Source organism: Schistocerca cancellata, chromosome 3 (genome assembly GCF_023864275.1).
Source record: "Schistocerca cancellata isolate TAMUIC-IGC-003103 chromosome 3, iqSchCanc2.1, whole genome shotgun sequence".
NCBI classification, from domain to species: Eukaryota; Metazoa; Arthropoda; class Insecta; order Orthoptera; family Acrididae; genus Schistocerca; species Schistocerca cancellata.
In genome coordinates, this window is record NC_064628.1 from 900,034,430 (window position 1) to 900,057,751 (window position 23,322).

General features: G+C 37.4%; 1 protein-coding gene across 1 annotated transcript in view; it reads left to right on the forward strand.

Moving 5' to 3' along the window:
- The window catches only part of LOC126176639 (transmembrane protease serine 11D-like), an 80,640-nt gene extending 73,392 nt beyond the window's left edge, over window positions 1-7,248 (forward strand). The window contains exons 7-9 of the mRNA XM_049923797.1: window positions 203-405; window positions 5,418-5,606; window positions 6,806-7,248. Coding sequence (XP_049779754.1) covers window positions 203-405; window positions 5,418-5,603 — 389 coding nt within the window. The 3' untranslated portion in view covers window positions 5,604-5,606; window positions 6,806-7,248. The remainder of the gene's footprint in view (window positions 1-202; window positions 406-5,417; window positions 5,607-6,805) is intronic.
- The last annotated feature ends 16,074 nt before the right edge of the window (window positions 7,249-23,322 follow it).

The following is a 23,322-nucleotide window of genomic DNA, read 5'->3' on the forward strand; positions in this document are numbered from 1 at the left end:
AATAGAATTATAATTTGCAATTCTAAACTGCTAGTGTTTAATTTTCCAGCACTATGACACAAATGGTGTCCTATTCTTATGCAGTAATTAATTTCTATTCCAAGAATTCTGTATAATCTTCATAAGTGCACATTACTCCAGTCAACACTAGTCTTTGATTCCTTATGTGCAGTTCCTCAAACAGTAGAAACATTTGTTACAGTTGAAGCTCTAGAAGAGGCAGGCACCCTGTCAGAGGTGCTGGGCTGGGGAGAGGTGGGAAACGGCCAAGTGTCAGCACTGCCGCTGCTGGCCCCAGTGCAAGTGGTGGGCCGTTCCATCTGCCAGCGTGCCTGGGCTGCACTTGGGGTCACGCTCCCACCCTACACCCTGTGCTCTGGCTCGCAAACTGCTGGCACTTGCAATGTGAGTCTGTGTGTACAAATGTCACAATATTAGTGCAAAAATGTTGTTTCTGCAATTAGACATTTCAAAGAATGTTACAGAAAAACTTCAGATATACTTCAGGATGAAAAGCATGTTGACTAACAGTTGACCATTATAACTGCTGTTGTACATTTGACCATTATAACTGCTGTTGCACATTTGACCATTATAACTGCTGTTGTACATGTGAGTAAAAAGCATGCTGTCTCCAATTTTGTCACTTTGAGTTAGTCATTACTTCTTGTAGCTGAGAAAGAGATATGTCAGGGACAAAGTATACCACGTCCTGGGGTGTATATTTCCCCAACAATTTATCAGTTTACTGATCCAGTTGAATGGGTGTTTTAATATGGCTTCTTCTTTTCTTTGTGTCCAGTTAATGGTTGCTTGGTGGCACAAGTAAATTTTAAATAACTTTTCACAACTCCAACAAATTTGATTTTCCAAGTTTATGTACATTTATTATCACAGACCTTGGCTGATGATGAACAGTTTTATATAGTAAATTTCACAGATTAGTAAACCTACAAAGACTACAATGAGTTTAAATTGCACCAACAAGTGGCAGTATGGCACTGGTACATATTCAATAAATGTCCATTTGAAAATATACACAACTGTCTACATGCATTTGACTGCGTTTTATAGCTGCTTGGCATGGACTGAGTTATGTATCAATGACTACAAACATTACTTAAAGAAAGCTGTATGTGGACTGACACGGAAGTTTACATAATGAATGTTAGATGCAAACTGACTGTGGCTTTGTGCACAGCACCTATTAAAGGCATGCATAGGACAGTTATTGCAAAATGTTAAAATATACAGTTATTAAATTTTCAATGTAAACAGAAAAGAAACTTCTCTCTGTCCAAACAGGCCTTGGAAGGCCCAACGGTACTGACCGACAGCCATGTCATCCTCAATCTATTGGCGTCACTGGACACAGGAGCACCTGGTCAGCACACTGCTCTCCCAACCACTGTCTGTTTTCATGTCCAGAGCCACTGCTTCTCAATCAAGTAGCTTCTTAGTTGGTCTCACAAAGGCTGAATACACCTCATTTGATAACAGCACTTAGTAGATCTGAACAGTCACCTATCCAAGTGCAAACCCAGCCGGAAAGTACTTAACAACGGTGATCAGATGGGAACCAGTTTACCACTGTGGCAAGGCAACTGGCTAAACAATAAAAGAGATGACTGATAATTAATAAATACATAGGGTTTTTGACCATTATAGGTATCGATGGAAGGGGTGAGTAGAGGAAAATGAAACAAGCAAATAATCCTAATAAACACAGGTCCAGAAATCAATTGTTTCCCCAATACGACATATGTACAAGTGCAGTCATGACATTATTACAGCACTGTTAATATCTACAGCTAAATATATTATGTAGCTTCATTTCTGGCACATTGCTGTCAGTTATTTCAATACATTACTTTCCTTTGTTGAAGCAAAGAGTGAATTCGAAGCAACCAATCACAGATCGAGTTTTGAGCAGTGCCAGCAATATGTGGGCAGTGAAGCTGTTGCATAAACATGGCCTTATGATTCAGGTACCTGTTCCTGGCCTACCAAACACATTCAAATGAAGAAATGACCGTTTTCCACAGCTCACTAGGTGAATACGAGGCTGTTCCCCACATCCCACCTCAGTTACACGACTTGCAGACATTTGAAACATGTTCACATTATTTCATGGTTTACTCTAGATGCAAAGCTGGAGTACACTGATCACTGATTCCATCCCAGGGTGTGTGGGGTGGTGGCAGGAAGGGCAACTGGCCACCCCTTTCAATTAACCCGGCCACCCCTTTCAATTAACCGTGCCAAATCTGTTGAAACCATGCCGACCCTGCGCAGACTGCGGGACAAGGCACTAGTGGAACAAGTAGAAGATTGAGGGGTATTCATCCCTTTCTTAAAATAATCTGATAGAACATCTGTGAGTCAATATTGCTCATGACATGGAGCAATGAATGATTATCAGAAGCTAAGAAGATGCTCCAACAAGCACCTGGCATGGAGCTGTCTGAGGATACTGTACCCCTAACTAGTGTCTTTGAATTTAAAGATGAACAATTAGAAAAGCTGAACGAAGCAAGAATGGCACATAAAAACTGAATCTGCTGTTACATATATTCCTACGTCTCTTCTCTTAAGACAGATATGGATAAATTTGAACAGAAGCAGGAAGAATGGTTAGCTAACATCAGGTCTTAAAGTATCAAATGGTAAAGAGAGACAAATTCCATTTGATATGAACCATTAATGATTAGCAAGGGGAGGTTCCCAGTGGTGTGATCGACTTTTTGAAATAATTTATGTGGTGATGCAGGTTAAGGTCCCAGGTATCACACCGTGCAGTCATTCATCCTGGTGGGCCTCTCATCTGATTAATTGGCCAAAAAAGTTTTCAGAATTTCACATAATATTGTATAGCTTTAAAAAGTATTGTACTACAGATTGATTGCATAGTGTAATGGTTATAACGCAAGAGGTTGCGGTGTTTTGAATTTTTTTAATTTTTAAATCTGTATCATAATTACTTTGAGCATTATTTTTATTCATTTAACTGGACTAAACGTATTTTTTAAATTATATCTACACTTTTGTCACGTTATGTTACTCATGAAATTAACTTTTTCAGTTACTCTCATTGTTTGCTCCTATACTATTTTTCCTCTTGGAATCGTTGTACATGTGTTTTTAATTATTTCTGCATGTTAACATTATTTTAATTTCTTCCATTTTATCATCATATATTATCATCCATGTTGTTGCATTCACTATTTTTATGCCTCAGTTTGCTTGGATTTTCTTTCTCCTTATAGACCCCTCTTTCATTTAAATCTTGATCAGTTTTTTTCTCCATAGTGCAGTAAGAATCTGTGTGTTAAATATTTGTGTGAGGATCACTGTTCAAGAAAATTTACATATTTTAACGAAAACTACATTTACGACACCACTGCCCTCTCAGTATAAATAGATTATTTTGTCCTTTGTTTTTTAGCTAGTAGAATGGCATTTTCAAATGTTTAAATATTAAGGCAGGTAAAAAACACTATTATATTTACAGGAAGAAAAAATGAGAGCAGTTGAAAAAATTAGTATGTTGACTGAAATGATGTGACAAGGGAATAGAAATAATAAAAATTGCATTTAAAGCAATTAATTGAATAAAATAATAGTAAAGGTCATTTTGATAAAGATTTACAAATAAAATATTCAAAGCACTTAATGATATTCATACACACAAACCCTGCATATGAGGCCTATACTGCAACCACTACACAACTGATCTGTACAACATTTCTTTTTTAAAGCTGTAGAGCATCACACATCATTCCAATCTTTTTTTTCCGATTACTCACAAACGAGGTTGCAGAGTCTGATACCTGGAACCTCAGCCTACAATACCATATAGATGGCTTCAAAAATTTGATCCCATCTTGTAAGAACAGAGGCTATATCACAAGCTAATCTCAATTTTCCAAAAATAGTGCTTTAGAAATTAGTGAGGACATATTAACCAAACAAATATTCCAATATTTTTGGAAACAGAAGCAAATAACATCTTGCATCACAAATACTAAAAAAAAATCTAGAAAAATGGTATTTGGAAATCATATACAGAAACCCTTTCAAAAATAAAATGCAAAATTTACAAGCATACATGTACATTAAAAATAAGATATAAGGTGTAGTTTGTTGGAAGAAAGAAAGTGACAACACAGAGAAAAGATAAACAACTGTTGGAAACTGTGTAAGTACTAGAAAAAGAAACTGAATCTCACCTTTCTATGCAACACATTTTCAGGCAAGGATGTAATGTACAGCCTTACTGTAGCACAGCTAAGAAGTTTTCTTGAGACTGAGCCTGCAGTAGTTGGGTTGCCAGCCTTGTCTGGACTGACCACAGCTTAATTCATTGAATCACTCCAGCATGAGGTACTCTACGGAAGTTAATAAAATAGAACTGGATGTTCATTAAGCAGGAAACAAAAAGAGAAAAAATATGGAATTCTGTTCCCTGCACTGACCACAGCTTAATTCACTGATGTACTCCACAGAAGTTAGTAAAATGGAACTGGATGTTCATTAAGTAGGAACAAAAGAAGAAAAAGATATGAAATTCTGTCTCCTGAACGTATTACTACGACAAATGGGAATAATTTTAAATCGCTGGCCTCCAAAACTAAACCATGTGTCAAGCATTTATCACTTAATAAAGGATTTTAAACCTAACTGTACAACTATTGCAGATTTGGTATTCCTAAAGCCCATTTAGGGTTTCTTCCAAAGAAATAATGAAAGAAGACTGCTGCATTAAACTCTGAGACAAATTTTTAGCCAAAGTTACCTTGATGGACTAGCACCACTGGAAGAAATGATGTTGAGGAGAAATGGATTCTCCATGTTGTAGCCAACTGTTTCCAGAAAGAATGTTTTGAAACATCCTAGCAGATTAAAATGGTGTGGCAGACTGAGACTCAAACCAAAAAACTTCCTATTCATGGGTAATGATCTCATTGACTGATCTATAAAGGCTGCGGCTAAGCCATTTCTTCACAATATCCTTTTTTTCATGGGTGCTAGTCCAGCATGGTGTGCAGGAGAGCTGTTGAGAAGTTTAGAAAATAGGGGAAAGTATTTGTAGAGATGAAGCTGTGAGGGCATGCTGTAAGTTAAATTTGGATAGAATAGTAGGAAAAATCAACCCACGCACAAGGCACAGTTCTGGTTTCAAATGTGTGTCTCATACATAGTTTTAATCTAAAAGGAAACCTCAAACAGTGCATACTCAACTGCAGTGTGATAGATTTAACTGTCAGTTGTAGTTTGCTTATGATTGTTCTTAGTAAGCACTTAAACAGAAAAATGCAAATATAAATGGAAAAATAGTTATCTGCAGATTTTCATGTCACAAGTTACTTCCTAATCTATCATTTTTTAATGATCTGCATTATACATTTCTTGATCAGGGAGACAGTGGAGGAGCCCTGATGGCTCAGGATGTTGACGGACTTTATTATGCCACAGGCATAATCAGTTTTGGAGCTCCAAAATGTGGCACTCCTGGTATCCCAGACGTCCACACTCGCATTGTCTCCTACCTAAATTGGATTTCTTTGGTCACCAGCGGTGGTGGTGCCTGGAATTACTCATAAATGGTGATTTAATTTTATCTTATGGTTGTGAAAATTAGTTAAAACACTTAATGAAATACATTCTGTAGTAAACTGCAAACATAAATTGACACGATACAGAGATTTTATGAAACATCAACACATGCACTCACAAGACTCAAGTTGTAACACATATGTTATTCTTTGATTATCTTAGTCAATAGTGCTAGTGAAACATGAGGAAATAAAAAGCAGAAACAATGGCCTTAAAACACAGAAACAATGGCCTTAAAACAAAAAAAAGTTGACAGTGTACCTTTATAAAGATATATTCCATTCCACAATTCATTTCTCTGTGACTGAATGCACGGCACATATTTAACTGTTTGTCCTAAACTTTTTAGTGGGTGCTATTAGTCAGCTTGTAGTAGGTGAACATACAGAATTTGAGTAGATATGTAATGGGCAGTGTAAGATATTAATTTACACAAGAACTGTTAAACATCCAATTGTTTTCCAGGATGGAGAAAACAAATGCTTCAAACTAACATGTGAAGTTACTGAAGCACAATCAATATTAATGCAATGAAGAACTTATTCCCATTTCATTCTTAACTGAGTTAGCAATTACATATACTTACATATGTGGTATAGCCAGTAACCTCAAATACTGATGGTAGGCAAGGAAAGAAATTGTTACCATTTTTTCTGCAAAGAGACTGCATAATATCAGTTCTTTTACTTTCCTACAAAAATAGTTTGTATCTCATTTACATTATTATTTTTGGAACTGGTGAAAGAAATGAATATTACTCTCATAAATTTATACTTACACTTTTATCAAGTGATACCAAAGATTGACAGATATGCTCATTTAATCATTTCCGAGTCTGTCTATAGGTTTCAGAACACCATCAATGCCCAGTGCTGTTAATATAGCACAAAAATCACTGTTAAATTATGTACAATTCAGTTTAGTAAACATTTCCTTGTTGATGGATCTCCAGCATACTGGATTAATATATTTTATATGTTTATCTGTCACTCTTCATGTTTAAACATGACTTTGTTGTACGTGTATGTATAATTTTGACATGGTTTATATGCTATTTCAGAGAATACTGTTTTGTTCATGTGGATGATTTTGAAAATGGATTCAGGTAACCTGAAACTAGTCATCAATTAAATAAAAAGAGGATCTTGCAACTTTGGCTGTCTTTATATTGAAGCGATTTCCTTTCTAGGTTTGTAAATACTGCAGTGGATGCTTTCACGCACAACAGATAGAAGTCTGTAATGCTATTACACCTGAAAAGCCCATCAGGATGATCCTAGAAACTATATCTCATTGTTCAAATTTTTGCTAACTAATGTACACTTTAGGAAACAGAAAAATCAAAGCCATATGTTAATATTGGATTTATGAAAGGGTTGCATTTTATAATTTTGTGTTGATTTTAATGACAACATTTTTTAATAATTATATTTCCAAAATAACATTTTTAAAAAAAGGTAGTGTTCTAATAAATCAAGAAAATCAGGGCTTTAAAATTAATTATATGAATTCTGCAGCAGACACTTATCAGCAGGGCCAAAACTTTGAGTATTCAATGGCTTACTAAATATCTCCTAATGTAATCTTCTTTATACTGAATGTTGTATACTTTTGTATCATAGTGATCAGTCAAATGCAAGCTATACTTTAAACAAAAGGTTCATAAACATATATCTTGTAAATCAATGCTGATATTTTATGTAAATTTTGTATATATATTATACTGATAAAATTATGAGTAAGTTTTATCTACTGGTAGTCATTTCGAATCAACATGACAAATACACTGCCAAGGCAATATTATACCAAAACTATAATTCTAAATTACACAAATGAAAAATAGAGAATTTCATAATTCTAGTGTCTGCATTTTTATTTATTAGCAAAATAGTAACCTATTACATGTTGTAATAAGGCTAAACAAACAACAGTATATCCTTTACAACTGTGCAAGTACATAAAGCTGTTCCACATGCTCTCTCTAAAGCATTGTAAAAGACATGTAGCTGAGTGCAGCATTTTGTGAACATTGTGGAATTTACATCAAAATCAGTGACTTAATATAGACAGGTAAGTGTTCCATCAGTTCTCAATATCAGGTGCCAACTGTGTTTTATAATCAGTGACTCTGTACCACATACCCTGGAATAAAATTTTCCGGCTGAAGATACTGAAGAAAAGAGACCTAGTGTGCAATTGTACTTGTCAGTAATTTGCAGCTTTCTCTTAGCGCTTGGGCTTGCAAGTATTCTATTCATATGAAGACTGCATTACAGTAAATGCCTAGATCCCATGCCTCTAAGTTGATATTTCATTCTTTGAGCAACCATAATACAACCTTTAGCTCTTATGAATTATTGATCCATTTCACCAAATCAAGACTTAGTAGTGTCATTAATTTGGTGAGTTCTTAATACAAACAATTTCCAATTGTGTCAGGTTCTATGCTGGTTGTGAAATCACTTATAAAAACACTTCTATCTACATGATAGACAACAACAGGAAAAGTACTTTCATATTGATCAGCTAGTTGACTTAGTGTTATGGAGAACAAGAATGGGCTTCATGTTATGCCAAATGGCATTCTAATGACTCATTTCATCCTTTGATCTGGTAGTTCCCATCCCAATCTTGGATTAGTTCCATAGCGATCTAGTTAAGTTCCTATTGCCTTCATGTGAATCCAATTGCAAAAATGCTTGCATAATATCACTGATGAAGTGTGAATATCAAAAACATGAGTATCTCCAGCAGATGGTGTGCTCCCCCCCCCCTCCCCCCCCCCCACGTTTCCCCTTCTAATGTCTTAATGAGAGAAGGTATGTTGGTCTCATGAGTAGACACACCAAAAATTATTTTCCACTTTATCTTCCCAAATTTCTCCTTAGTTGTAACTTGATGAGGAAGGTTTAAAAATGGTGTTTCCATGATCTTCTGTGAGGGTGTATTCCACACATCCTGTTGCAATTTAGTCCAGCATGTGACTGCGGTACATACCCTTGTGACATTATTGAGAAGACTTTTATGCAAGGCATTAAACTGATATCCCATGTCGAGCCTGTTGATGGAAGAACATCTTGTTTTCTGGGAAAACATACAACTCTTTGACTATCTTGCATACTATATGTCAAGAGTATGTGAAACTCATCAAAGAGTGCATTGCTAGTTACATCCAAAGCACGGTTTTCACTATTCCAAATGTCCAGCTGACGTGTGATGAATAAGATTTGCAGCAAGTGGATGTGCACCAACTCCCAAGTAAATTCAAGTTAGAGTTCATCCAAATATGGTAGGAATTGTATCAACTGATGGTGAAATACAAGTCATCAAACAGTTCTCAGATATATTCCAATAATGGTCATTAACAGTCAATAAGTCCACGTTAAAGCTTTCTTGTGAACATGTTTTAGGATGGGCTAACTGTATTTTTCAAATTCATGAAATAGTCTGAACATCATGTGGGGCTAACAACTGAGATGAAGAGTAAGCACCTTCATAAGCATTGAAGCATGAAGTTGGCAAGGTAGCATCTATTTGACTACAAGAGGCAACATTCATTTGATTTCCAAACCACTTAGGGGGCTGTTTTTGATTCACAGAGGTTCCTAGTATGATTTAATATAGTAAGTTCACAGTGTCTTTCTCATCTTCCCACAGATGGTTGTCTTATGTTCCATATCAGCTATGAGAATCACCAGTTATTTTCTTCGCTTCATGATTTCTGCAATTGTTTAACAATCCTAAGTCCGTTCATAGAAGGGGACAAAATGATATGAATTACATATATCCCTTCTTAATGTCTGTTTGGAATCAATGTATTCATTAAGAGCTGCTGTTGTAGAAGAGTGACATGGTGTATGTTCCATAGACTTTTGTATGATAAGAGCATTGTCCACTTCCTCTCCTATGAATTACATTAGTTTAAGGATGCTGTCCTCTACAAAAACTTTACACTTAACAACAATACACAAATAACACATCGGGGAATACCCTAAGAATCCATGGTGAATACCGTATTTACTCGAATCTAAGCCGCACTTTTTTTCCGGTTTTCGTAATCCAAAAAACCGCCTGCGGCTTAGAATCGAGTGCAAAGCAAGCGGAAGTTATGAAAAATGTTGGTACGTGCCACCACAACTAACTTCTGCCATCAAATATATGTAGCGCTATGCGGGCACGCTTTGTAGGCACAAAGATAAATACTGGCGCCAAAACCTCTGCGTCAGTAAATATTTTTTTTTAAAAAAAAGTGGAAAACGAGCTTTTTTTTCTCCGCCGCGAGTTTCGACCACTGCATTTTCGTACATTATCCAACGAAGTAAATACAAATTCCTTATTGTTCATCTTTGAATGTAGCACAATTTCAGTGTACTACGAAAATCTGACTGGCAAGACTGACTGGGATGTTTGTCAATATGGCCAACTCTACGTTCTGAATTTTTTCCTGTCTGTGAGAAGAGATGGTTGCTAATCGGAACCTGATGAAATTTGAATCACATACAGTATTCTCATCACCGTAAGAATAATACGAATATAAACATTTTGCCATGTATTCTTTTGTGTTTGTTGCTATCTCATTTAAATCCTGTCTGCCTAATAAACTACGAAACTAGAGTGAGACAACAGCAAACGCGGAAGAATATACATATCGTGTCATGTTTATATTCGTATTATTCTTATGCCTAATAGTGAAACAGTCAGAAATGAAGCACGGCAAGTGACTAGATTTTTAAATCTAAGATGACTCTAATTTCTGTGCAGAATTTGATGTAATAAAGAAGTGGCCGCAAAGATTTTCAAACGGAGAAAATTTTCGCCCAACTCTCGTTCAGAACATGTTCTATTATATGCAGTCTATTATTTGATTCTTGTTGATCATTATCAAAGAAAGCAGCAGTGTAAGTAACGTCTCTTGTCATTGTTTCGCTAGTGAGACGATTCCCCCCCCCCCCCCCTCCCCTCTCTCTTTTTTAATTGTACGCGGCGGTAGCGCGCACAAAAGCAAGCCATGCCGCGAGCCGCAACAGGCCATAAACACGCACTATCAGAATGCGACAAACAATGCATGACACAGTGCAGTAATGCATTTTCAGCTTAAGAGTGACGCAAACACCTATAACAAAGAAAACGGCACTTATCAGATCAAAGCAAAATAAGCAATCGATTCAAACCAGACGAAGCACGTGAAAAAGGAAGGGTACCCTTATAAATACGGACGGAGCGCCTGACACATAGCAATGGCTACGCGGTAAAGCTTAACTGCTCGAACCAAACTACTGTAGCTGTATCGTCATTCATTCAACCTAAATTGTGTCTCATATTACAATGAACCAGCTTTGTATCGATCTGGAGGTGCGGCCTAAAACTTTTCTCTCCCCTTGAATTTCGAGTCTCAAATTTCAGGTGCGGCTTAGATTCGGGAATTTTTTTTTTTTCCTTTATTTCGAGTCTCATTTTTCAGGTGCGGCTTAGATTCGAGTGCGGCTTAGATTCGAGTAAATACGGTACTTGGCCATAGGTGTCCACCTCTTCATCAAATACACACAAAACTTGAATAGGGGTAATTATTGGCAGTGAAGGTGAAGTTAAGTAATTTTGCAGCTACAAACTGAATATGCTTAAAATTATCCAAAATTGAACAATGGAAACTCCAGGTAGGAATTCAAAAATGTAGGAAAAGGTAGACTGCTACTTATCATAAAGTCATATTAGTATCATAATCATTTAGTAAACACAGTCATGATCACATATAAGTTGTTACTTTTTATTTGTGGATAAATCAAAAGTAACAACTTATACGCTACCACGACTGTGTTTACTAAATAATAGTAAAGATGACATGTTAAGTTACAGACAGGCACAAATAAAAGACACTTCCTCATAAGATTTCTGCCACAGCCTTCATCAGAAAAAGCTTAATATTATCCAGGTAGTCCAAGTGGGCCTATATGATTCTGTCCTTCCTGCCATAATGAGCATTAATAAATTCTTCACCTCCTGGTGTTTAGCTGCTTCTAAAAAACCATGCAGAAATAAGTGCTTACGAATTATAGGCAGTTCTTCTTTATGGGATGCATGATCAAGTCCCCCAAACCATGCCAATATTTCTATGTCTCCTCAGAATGGCTCAAGCGTTATTGAGGGGGATATTACAATTGTTAATGGAACAACTGAAGTGAGATGCTGCAGGCTTCACTTTATTTAGGGTGACGTATGACACTGTACCCAGCACTTGCTTCCCTACTGCCTATGAGAGCACATTTTTTGGTATCTGTATATTCATTGCACTTATTTAAGTAAGCAGCATACTTATTATCATTGTGGAAGCTGTGAACATCATCATCAAGGTTTTTCGAAGTCTCCAATATTCTCTCCTCACTGGAATCTACACCTTTCAGTAAACTCCTGCACGTCCCTGAGAAAGCACAGAATATTCTCTCTTTTTCCAGCCAATCATCTCTTCACCGATGTAATGTGTGACAACACCACTGGTTTGTATATCTAATGTCTTGGTTCTGTTAATGAGGTAGGTCTATCTACACAATTTTACCTGTCTATAATTTTTATTATTGTGTGGAATGCAGTACAGTGTGCAAGGCATAAACAAAATAGCTAATAGCATGGATTACATAAGCTGGCACAATACAGTTTTTCTTTGCTATCTATGAAGACAGTGTAGCGATTTGCCTTCTTTGTTTCTTCATTTGTTGATTGTCCTCAGTGTCGAGGTACTGCAATGCTACACTGGCTGAAAAATGGAGTTAGTAATTTGGACACTGACTACAGTAAATAATGTAGCCGACAGATGTACAGTTGTGTTTCACAGTCTTTTACTTTCACTTTTCACAGCCCCCCAATAATACACATTTATATATGGCCAGTGCACTATTGCTCTAACTTCCTTTAAGCCTCATTAATAGTTAGCAGGCAAATGATCCACATACTGCTACAATAGTTTACTGTTAAACATCTATGAGCTGTAAAAGCCTAGCCACAAAGTTCACAGTTCCTGAAGAATAAAAAGGTACATATGGAGCAGACACTGTCATGCAGCATAATTGTGTAACCGTTAAGTTGATGCATTGTTGTCATTCTAACCAACACAGGTTCCTCGTCTGAAACTAGGCCGTGGCCAGATTGTCTCGTGACCAAAAATCGTGCCCTTACATATACTCACAATAATAGGTACTGAAACTATACGTTGTTTAAAGTTAAATTTACAGAAATTACAATTAAAACTTAACTCATTAAATTAATTGAATACATTGAAAAATTGGTCATTTTAACAGTTTCTTCTACAGCAAGAGTTAGGCCAAATTATTTGTTTAAATCATGAAATTAACATATATATACCTAAAAACAAAGATGTATTTAAAAAGAAAGATGATGTCTTTAAATATGTCTGCTTGTGTCTGTATATGTGTGGATGGATATGTGTGTGTGTGCGAGTGTATACCCGTCCTTTTTTCCCCCTAAGGTAAGTCTTTCCGCTCCCGGGACTGGAATGACTCCTTACCCTCTCCCTTAAAACCCACATCCTTTCGTCTTTCCCTCTCCTTCCCTCTTTCCTGATGAGGCAACAGTTTGTTGCGAAAGCTTGAATTTTGTGTGTATGTTTGTGTTTGTTTGTGTGTCTATCGACCTGCCAGCGCTTTTGTTTGGTAAGTCTCATCATCTTTCTTTTTAAATATATTTTTCCCACGTGGAATGTTTCCCTCTATTATATTCATATCATAAAAACAAAGATGATGTGACTTACCAAATGAAAGTGCTGGCAGGTCGACAGACACACAAACGGACACAAACATACACACAAAATTCAAGCTTTCGCAACAAACTATTGCCTCATCAGGAAAGAGGGAAGGAGAGGGAAAGACGAAAGGATGTGGGTTTTAAGGGAGAGGGTAAGGAGTCATTCCAGTCCCGGGAGTGGAAAGACTTACCTTAGGGGGAAAAAGGGACGGGTATACACTCGCACACACACACATATCCATCCACACATATACAGACACAAGCAGACATATATATGCCTTCTTTGTTTCTTCGTTTGTTGATTGTCCTCAGTGTCGAGGTACTGCAATGCTACACTGGCTGAAAAATGGAGTTAGTAATTTGGACACTGACTACAGTAAATAATGTAGCCGACAGATGCACAGTTGTGTTTCACAGTCTTTTACTTTCACTTTCACACTTTGATATATATGTCTGCTTGTGTCTGTATATGTGTGGATGGATATGTGTGTGTGCGTGCGAGTGTATATCAGGTAAGTCTTTCCGCTCCCGGGACTGGAATGACTCCTTACCCTCTCCCTTAAAACCCACATCCTTTCGTCTTTCCTTCTCCTTCCCTCTTTCCTGATGAGGCAACAGTTTGTTGCGAAAGCTTGAATTTTGTGTGTATGTTTGTGTCCGTTTGTGTGTCTGTCGACCTGCCAGCACTTTCATTTGGTAAGTCACATCATCTTTGTTTTTAGGTATATTTTTCCTACGTGGAATGTTTCCTTCTATTATAACCATATCATTAATTAACATATATAGTTATACAAATAATACTTTTGACAAAACTGTTAATTAATTTGGAATTAATTAAGGGCTGGCTTTGCTAATATTTTTTTTTTTTCAAATAGAGCCAAATAGATACTTTAAGATTACTAGTATTTCATATTCCAAATGTTTACAATTAGTACAGATTTATATTTGTTTATAAGTCAACAGTAGAATTTAAGTTACGAAACAATTAATGATTTCACCCAATAACAAAAGATGCTAACTATAAATTGTCAAAATAAATAAAAAAATTAATTACATAAATAACACTAAGCACAAAATTAGATCTGGTGTTATATTTTTTTAAATTGAGGGACAGCCTTTCTCTTACATGAAAAGGCAGTTTATATTCATGTATATTAATGATAATTAGTTAAAATAGAACAAAAGAAATTAAGGAGGCAGATGGCAAAACAAGAGGGGAAATAAAAATTATCCCAGCTTGCTTCATCACAACAGCATACATATGTATGCTACATATTGCAGGTTTATGCAATTCTAGTGTCCTTACTAATCCACATACGTCTTACTCACAACCAAAGCAGTAATTAAATAGTGGGTAGAGTCAGTGAGCATCTGAGACATCATTAGGAGCATAGTAAGACCATCTGTTACTGTTCCACAATCTTCTGATATGGCATACAGTAAATATGTACAAATCCATGCTCTCATGGCAATATCCATTAACAAAACATTATTGTATTTCAAGTCGTGTCAAGTGGTTAACTGCCCACTCGCTTTCAGCAGAGATCTCCTCTGCCATTGTCAAGTTGTTGACTGTTACGTTAATGCTGCTGCCGTGCTTATATAGTCACATTGCTGCCAGCAATGTCTCTGTTACCTAGTCTTGCACCACATATGGGTTTGTTTTGGTGGCTTGACCACTGAGCCCCCTTGAACTTCCAAATCACAGGATCCCAGACCGTACTCAGCTGTGATCTACTGTCTTTACTGAGAGTGTTGTCCAATATTTTTGTCTCTATTGCTTCATCTTTTATGCTATCCCAGAAACCACTGGTCCTTTTAATAACAGAAGTATCACTGAATGCAACTTGGTTTCCACTTTCCAGTGCATGCTCTGCTACAGCTGATTTTTCGGGATAACATATGTGGAAACACGTTTCATGTTTTGCATGGCACTGTTCAATAGTTCAGACAATCTGACCAACATAAAACTGCCCACACCCACACAGGATTTTGTATTTCCAGTTGTTCTGAGACCTACAATGTCTACTGTTTTGTGGCTCAATAACAGGGAAGATTAGCCGGCTCCTCAAGAAACATAAAACAGACACAGTCTTCAGAACGCCAGCAAAGATATGGCAACTGATGAAGCCTGTGAAAAACAATGTAGGCCTTACAACACCTGGAATATATAAAATACCATGTGGGTGTGGGCAGTTTTACATTGTTCAGACTGTCTGCACTATCGAACAGCACTGCACAGAACATGAAACGTGTTTCTGCCTACACTACCATGAAGAATAAGCTGTAGTGGACCATGCACTGTAAAATGGACACTGGCAGCAGCACAGTTATACAAGCATGGCAGATGCATTCGCATGACAGTCAATCACTTAACAGTGGCAGAGGAGATCTCTGCTGGAACTCATGGGCAGTCAACCAGTTGACATAGTAATGTGTGTTTAACCAATGTTTTGCCTCCACTATGTAGTACATAGGCCCATTTGTACCAGTTTTCCATCTTATCTGGTTTCGGCATCAATTTCTTATATGGTGTGAATATCTAGTTTTGAATAATAACACATGTGAGTTTTGGCTTCCACAGCCATTGTCACCTGCATATCACCACCCACCATCATCTGAAACAGGAAGAATTCTACCCTCCAGATATTAACTGAGAGGACACACCAAATGACTGATACAAGACTCTTGAAGGAGAAACTGCAGAAACTGTGATCCACTTTCAGAGCTGATGGGTCTGACAACAAACTATCTGTAGCATTACGTTACCAAAAAATAAAACTTAATAGTAAGAAGAGGCAGAACAAAAGCACATTCCCTTCTATCAGTGAGCAGCACATCAGTGAATGAGTGGGAAAAGTTCTTAATTATGTGAACAATGAGTTGACCGACCAAAGCAGTAAAAAATTCCAACATGTGAGGCTCCATGAAGGATGCTATCAATACGCTAGACATGCATGGAGCATACTAAGTCACCTGCAAGTGAGGAATATAATACATTTTAACATACCTAATGGAACATGAAAGGCAATAACAGCTTGAACAATGCAGCAAGATGGCAGTGGAAAACGTCTCAATGAGTGTGGCAAAATGTTACAATTTCAGGTAGCTTGTGCACTAAATAGGCAACCACTTACCTGCAAGAGAAAAGTAGCCGAGATAACAGAAATTAAAAAGCAGTCTTCCAACATGAATCGTGATGAGGGATAAAGATTTGCCTTGTCCCAAAAGCCAACAATAGCCCAAATATTAACTGACAGTGTTCACAAGGCTGCCACATAAGGCATGGCACATAGTGGCCACTGGCACATAATGCACTTCAGTTGTCTAGGTGTGGGAGCAAAATATTGCATCACTGTAATGACTTGTCCCTCATTTGATGATACCGCCCAATAGAAATTAAGATAAAACCTACTATAAATAAAGGTTTTTATTTATTTATTTAACCCAGCCATATTAGGGCTATCAGACCCCCCCCCCCTCTCTCTCTCTCTCTCTCTCTCTCTCTCTCTCTCTCTCTCTCTCTCTCTTTTTCTCTCCAGTGTCCAGCACCAGCTGGACACACAATGCAGGGATGCAGGAAGATTGTAGTTTGGCAAGTGGATTAGGGTGGGGTGGAGGTTGTTAGGGGGGTAGGTAGAGGGAAGGGGAACGGGTAGAAGGTAGGAAGAGGGGTTTGGGATTGATAGCTAGAGGCACAGAGGGAGGTAGCAGGTTTTCTGGCTAGGAATGCAGAAGGGAGGGACAGCAGGTGCACAGATTGGACATGTGATGCATAGGTGCAGGAGGTTTTGGGGAGCGGTGCATCCCCTCCCAATACAAGTGTCCCAGTCACCTTCCTTATGCATCACTCCCCACCAGCTTCAGCACCCTTGCATCACACACCCAGCCTCTGAACGTGCCACACCTCCCTTCTGCATTCCTAGCCTGCTTCCCTCCTTCCCACTAACTACTCACCACCAACTCCTCTTCCTGCCACCCACTTCTCTCTCCTTCTACCCTCCCCATCCAACACAATCCCCACCCCACTCCACGCCACCTTAGCCCACCCGCTGAACTGAAGTCCTGGCACTGTGCATCCAGCCGGCGCTATGTAGGGGCATAGTTAGCAAGTTTTCTCTCTTTTATCTGTGCCTCTCGAAGACCCAATACTTCCGCTATCTGATGAATGGTTTCCTTTATTCCTAAATTACATTACATTCACTATGAAAAGCATGTTATGCATTACATCTAATATAGAATCCAATATTTAGAAATTATTACAACACAATTAGCACAGAAAATACGACACAATTTATAATTCTTCATGACCAGCACAACATAATGACGTATTACAGACAGATTTAACCAGTGAATCTCAGCAACAATGAGCAAAATAGAAGGGGAGGAAGAGGGAGAGAAAGGGGAAATTGATAAAACACTAGTAATTAAGAGAGTGGGAAAGGAAGTGGCACATCTGATGTAAAAATAAAAAGAGGAAGAAGCATAACTGAGAGATGAGAGAATTTTCTTCACTGGTTGACAGGGGGAAACAAGCCATATATGTTACTTTTTGGCAAAATATTATGAGGCTGACAGAAGAAACTGCTTTGAATTTTTCTAAATGCAATGGGGCATTTAATTGTGGACAGAGCACAGCATAGCTTGTTTCAGAGATGAATAGCAGTGACAGATAAGGAGTCTGTGAAAGTTTTTCTTTTAAGGATGGGCACAGCTAGCCAGGGTGCTGGAAACGAGAATGAAAAGGATAGATTGCTACTCACCATATAGAGGAGACATAAAGTAACAGACAGGTACAAAGAAATAACTGCTTTAAATTTTAGCTTTCAGCCAAAAAGGCTTTCTTCTAAAATAGAAAACACACATAATATTGTTATTTCATTCTGGTTCTCCATTGTTAGAGACTAAATATATGTTATTTTAGAATACATTATGGGAGTGGCAGTGATCAATGTGTTACAAATATTTACTATTAAAAACAGTCTTGATCATGATTTATTTATCAAAGTGACCAGTTTCGATCACTAAAATTATTAAGACTTTTAGGAAATACATTATATTTACATTGTAATTTTATTTCACCAAATGTTATTTTATGACTGACTTTAGACTGCATATTGCTAATTCACATCCTTTTATTTTTGACCCTATGGCTCATAGTATTATAATTTTAAATTCCTTCCATTTTCATTACTTTTATTTGTTTAGAAGACTGGTATACAGCTTAAGGAATAGCAATTCCTTTTAAAAATTGTCACATGTAATTTACATACGAACTTCATAGACCATATTTCATAAATATGGACAACTACTTCGTATCGTATTTGTGCAGCATGTAGTATACATGTCAGCTAAGATTATTGCAGCCTACTCATTGAAAATTGTTTCAATAAAGACATGTTGCCGCTCAATAATACATCATCTGATGTGACAGTCTTCGCCATTCCACTTTCGCAACAACTTTGTTAGAAAGAAGCCTGCTGCCACATCTTTGCACTGGCATTTGTCCTCACCATGGCAACCACTAGTTCGCCTATCGACTTTACAACAACTTCAGTGGAAAGAAGCCTGCTGCCTCATCTTTGGAATGGCATTCAACTTCACCATGGCAATCAGTGGTTCCGAATGGTTCACTAACAGGCCTTGAGAGGGCAACCCATGTACTGCCAAACCGAAGTTCATTTATCTTACTCATCTAAGGGCAGCTTATGATACAGTTTGGAGGCAAGGTATGCTTTGTAAATTATTACAACTTATTTCATGCATAAAGATAATAAAACTAATTGAAAACATGTTAGCTGGAAGGACATTTACTGTAACTTCAGAAAATGACAGTAGCTGTGCAAAAGTATTGAATAGTGGCTTACAAAAGGGATCTATCCTTGCTTCTCTTTTGTTTCATTTATATTTACCTGATATCTCTCCAACACATCACAGAAAGCTTGGTTATCCAGATGACTGAAAGGGCAATAGCTACCCATCACAGAACAACTGAAGAAATCCTAACTTCTGATCCACACATCTTAAGCCAGTACTTCTGTAAATGGTGATTACAACCAGATGACTGAAAGGGCAATAGCTACCCATCACAGAACAACTGAAGAAATCCTAACTTCTGATCCACACATCTTAAGCCAGTACTTCTGTAAAAGGTGATTACAACCTAACTCAAATAAAACAGGTTGCATATTTTCATCTGTGAAATAGATTGCTACACAGAGCCATTTATGTCTATTTTGAGAGAGACCAACTGCTTCATAACATGCATCCAAGATATCCTGAGATAGTATTAGACAGGCTGCTTTCTTTTAAAGAACACTTGGCACAAACATCTGCTAAGCTGAAAGTGTATATAACATTCTCCATATGCTTTGTGACAATAGTTAGGGATCGTCTGCAGACACTCTTCAAGTATCAGCACTTCATTTTTAACGCTTCTTAATTGACAATAGCTGTTTAATAAGCTAAGTTTAGTGTATATTTATTTTTAATTCTTGACAATGTTCTTTTAACTAAGAAATTTTACATTGTTATTCGACTTATAACTCATTGGTTAGTAATGACATCATGCCGTCAGAAGTGGGTGGAGCTTCCATTATATATAATAAGACGTGCACTGGTTTCTCCAGTAGTAATTTTCCAACAGAAAGAGGTTCCTACTCAATGGGAATTCATCATTTTATAACTTTATGTATTTTCTTTAATGTATATAGCCCTCTAATTATAGCTTTGTATACAACTTGTAGGTCTGAAGATGACCACAGCAGGGGTTGAAACCGGTCACCTTGATAAATAAATTGTGATCAAGACTGTTTTTAATAGTAAAAAAAAAATGTGATTAGATGCAAGGTACTAGGATACACAGGTATGGCAGTCACAAGAATTGTCTGGCTGCAGTCATTCTGACTGGGTGTAATATGCACTGACATGGTCAAATAGATGCATGCTCAGATGTAAGACACACAAGCATTCACTCTTAGTTCTAAATATCTAGAGTACCAAGGAGTGCCCCATCCACTGATTCTGATGCCACCTACAGCCTTTCTTAAGATTTTGTTAAACTCCACACCCATACGTGTTCATAGAGAGAAAGATGTGGCACTTCACAACAAACAACTCCATCCCCCCACCTCCCCCTGTGGAATCTGGAGCATAGAGTTTTTATTCATTACATAATGTTACTAAAACAAATATTTTGTGCATAATCATCAATTCTCTGATTTTTTTGTGCCACCTATAAAATTTAGTTCTTTTGGCATGACACAATTTGAAATTGATCGACTCAATTTCTGAATCTGTTTGAAAGTGTTCGTCCTTCTACATTTAAAAAAAAAAAATTCAGTACACTGGAAAATGTTTTGTTCCTAGTGTAAGCACACTATCACCAAGATGTTCAAGACACTGCTGCTCAAGCCTGTCCCACTATCACAACAGCCCTCCTGTTGTCATCCAGTGTGTGTGGAGCAAGGTTGTAATGCACTGCAAGCACACTCAGTCAGATACATGTCAAAATACACCAGCTGCAATTCCATTTAGTTGATTCCTGCTGCCTGAAGAAGATTGTTCATGAAGTGGCATTTACTGCGCTCATGCATTATCATCTGAAGATGACACTAAAATGACACAAAATGCTGACTGTAAAGCTGTACGGTACTGGTACTACACATATCTCAAATTAACCTCCGTAGTAATGAGAACTTACAGCATCTGTATATCATACTGCCCAAAATATAACTGATCAACCTCCTTGCTGAACAATGCATGCCTCATCAAACATTGGTACACAATGGTCATCAGGCATTTTACAAATCCTGCACTTGTTGGTGAATAAATATAACACCACTGATCCAGGATCAGTTCCATATGTTTCCTTGTGTAATTTCTCACACATCACAGTGCCAGCAGAAAGACACTGGATAGTAAAGGAATCCATCCAAAATGTCTTCTGCATTGTGGGCACTATGCAAGAGGTGGTTGGCATTTTTCTTCTGTGACATCATTATACCTGGTTCAGTCCCACAAAAATCATAGCAATATTCAAATGTGGAAGTCATCAGACCAGTCAAAGAACCATCACACAATCTTACTATTGAACACTGTAAGTTCTTCATAAACAGCATTTATTGAAGCAGGATAACAAATGAAGAAGAGAAGATCAGTTGCTTTCACTGATATAAGGGCAGCTTTTGATACAGTTTGGAGGCAAGGTCTGCTTTGTAAATTATTACATCTTATTTCATGCATACAGACAATAAAACTAATTGAAAACATGTTAGCTGAAAGGACATTTACTGTAACTTCAGAAAATGACAGTAGCTATGCAAAAGTATTGAACAGTGTCTTACCAAAGGGATCTGTCCTTGCATCTCTTTTGTTTCATTTATATTTACCTGATATTTCTCCAACACATCACAGAAAGCTTGGTTATCCAGATGACTGAATGGGCAATAGCTACCCATCACAGAACAACTGAAGAAATCCTAACTTCTGATCCATACATCTTAAGCCAGTACTTCTGTAAATGGTGATTACTACCTAACTCAAATAAAACAGGTTGCATATTTTCACCTGTGAAATAGACTGCTACACAGAGCCCTTTATGTCTATTTTGAAGGAGACAAACTTCTTCATAACATGCATCCAAGATACCCTGAGATAGTATTAGACAGGCCGCTTTCTTTTAAAGAACACTTGGCACAAACATCTGCTAGGTCGAAAGTGTATATAACATTCTCCATACACTCTGTGACAGTAGTTGGGGATCCTCTACAGACACTCTTCAAGTATCAGCACTTGGGTTGGTATACTCAGTAGCAGAGTACTTGGTGTCTCTTGGCTTAAATACGTCAAAAAGATAGATATAAAACTTAACAAATCCAAGGGCATTGTTAGCTGATCAATACAATCTTCTCCCACATACTGGTTACCCACCTTCAGTCATATTCCACTTCCTGATATAATGTTGCAGAGTTCACTAGTACCGAAATACCAGAAGATGGATGATAACTCCGACTTTACAATATTGAATGATGTATTCCCTATGGAGCAAAAAAGATTACACTCAATACATCCCACTCTTATCACAACCAGAATTTTTACTGAAAATGAATGCAATGTCATCAATGAATGGAAATGCTGTTGCCAACAAAACTGTCCTCCACAATGCCTGAAACTGCACTGCATCTACAAGAAACATTCAGGATTTGCCCAGCCTCGAGCAATCTGGATTACCCTGAATTACATCTGAATGTGCAATGGCAGATGTGCAGACATTCTCCACAAGTGGGACAAGTCTTCCTCACCATCTTGTATCTGTGGTGTGGAATGACAGACAATTGCTCATGTCATATCAACATGTCTTGCATGTCCTTCTGATGATTTCCTGGCAATGAAGAACGGTGTAGCAAACTATATAAAAGATCTTGATATTCGTCTATAGCTATTGTCATTTGTGTTACATCATGCTGGGCTACTTTGTTGAAATGTTGATATGTAATAGTTTCATAATCTTCTTGTCAATCAAAAACTCTTATAGTAAGTGTCACAGTAAATACATAAATTGTGTCAAGGGATTTGTTCTCTAATTCAAAAGAGACACCACAAGGCCCTACTGATCATGTGGTGATGGTTGCATACTATCGAGGTTGGCACATTCTTCCCAGTACCTCAAAAAAAGCCAGCACAATGAATATACAGTCTACAAAGTGACAACATACACACAGTCTATAAGTGACGACACACACACAGTCAAAGCTTGAAATAATCTTTGAGTCATGTCAACAGGCTGAACATTCCGCACAGGCTGCATTGTCTTGTTCATAACTGGAGACACAGTGGACTCTACTGAACTGCTCTGAGGAAGCAATTTTACTTTTAACTTCATTACTCACAAGACTTTTAAAATGGTATTGGGAAAGAGATTTCCGATTAGAAACACACAAACTATGCAAGCCA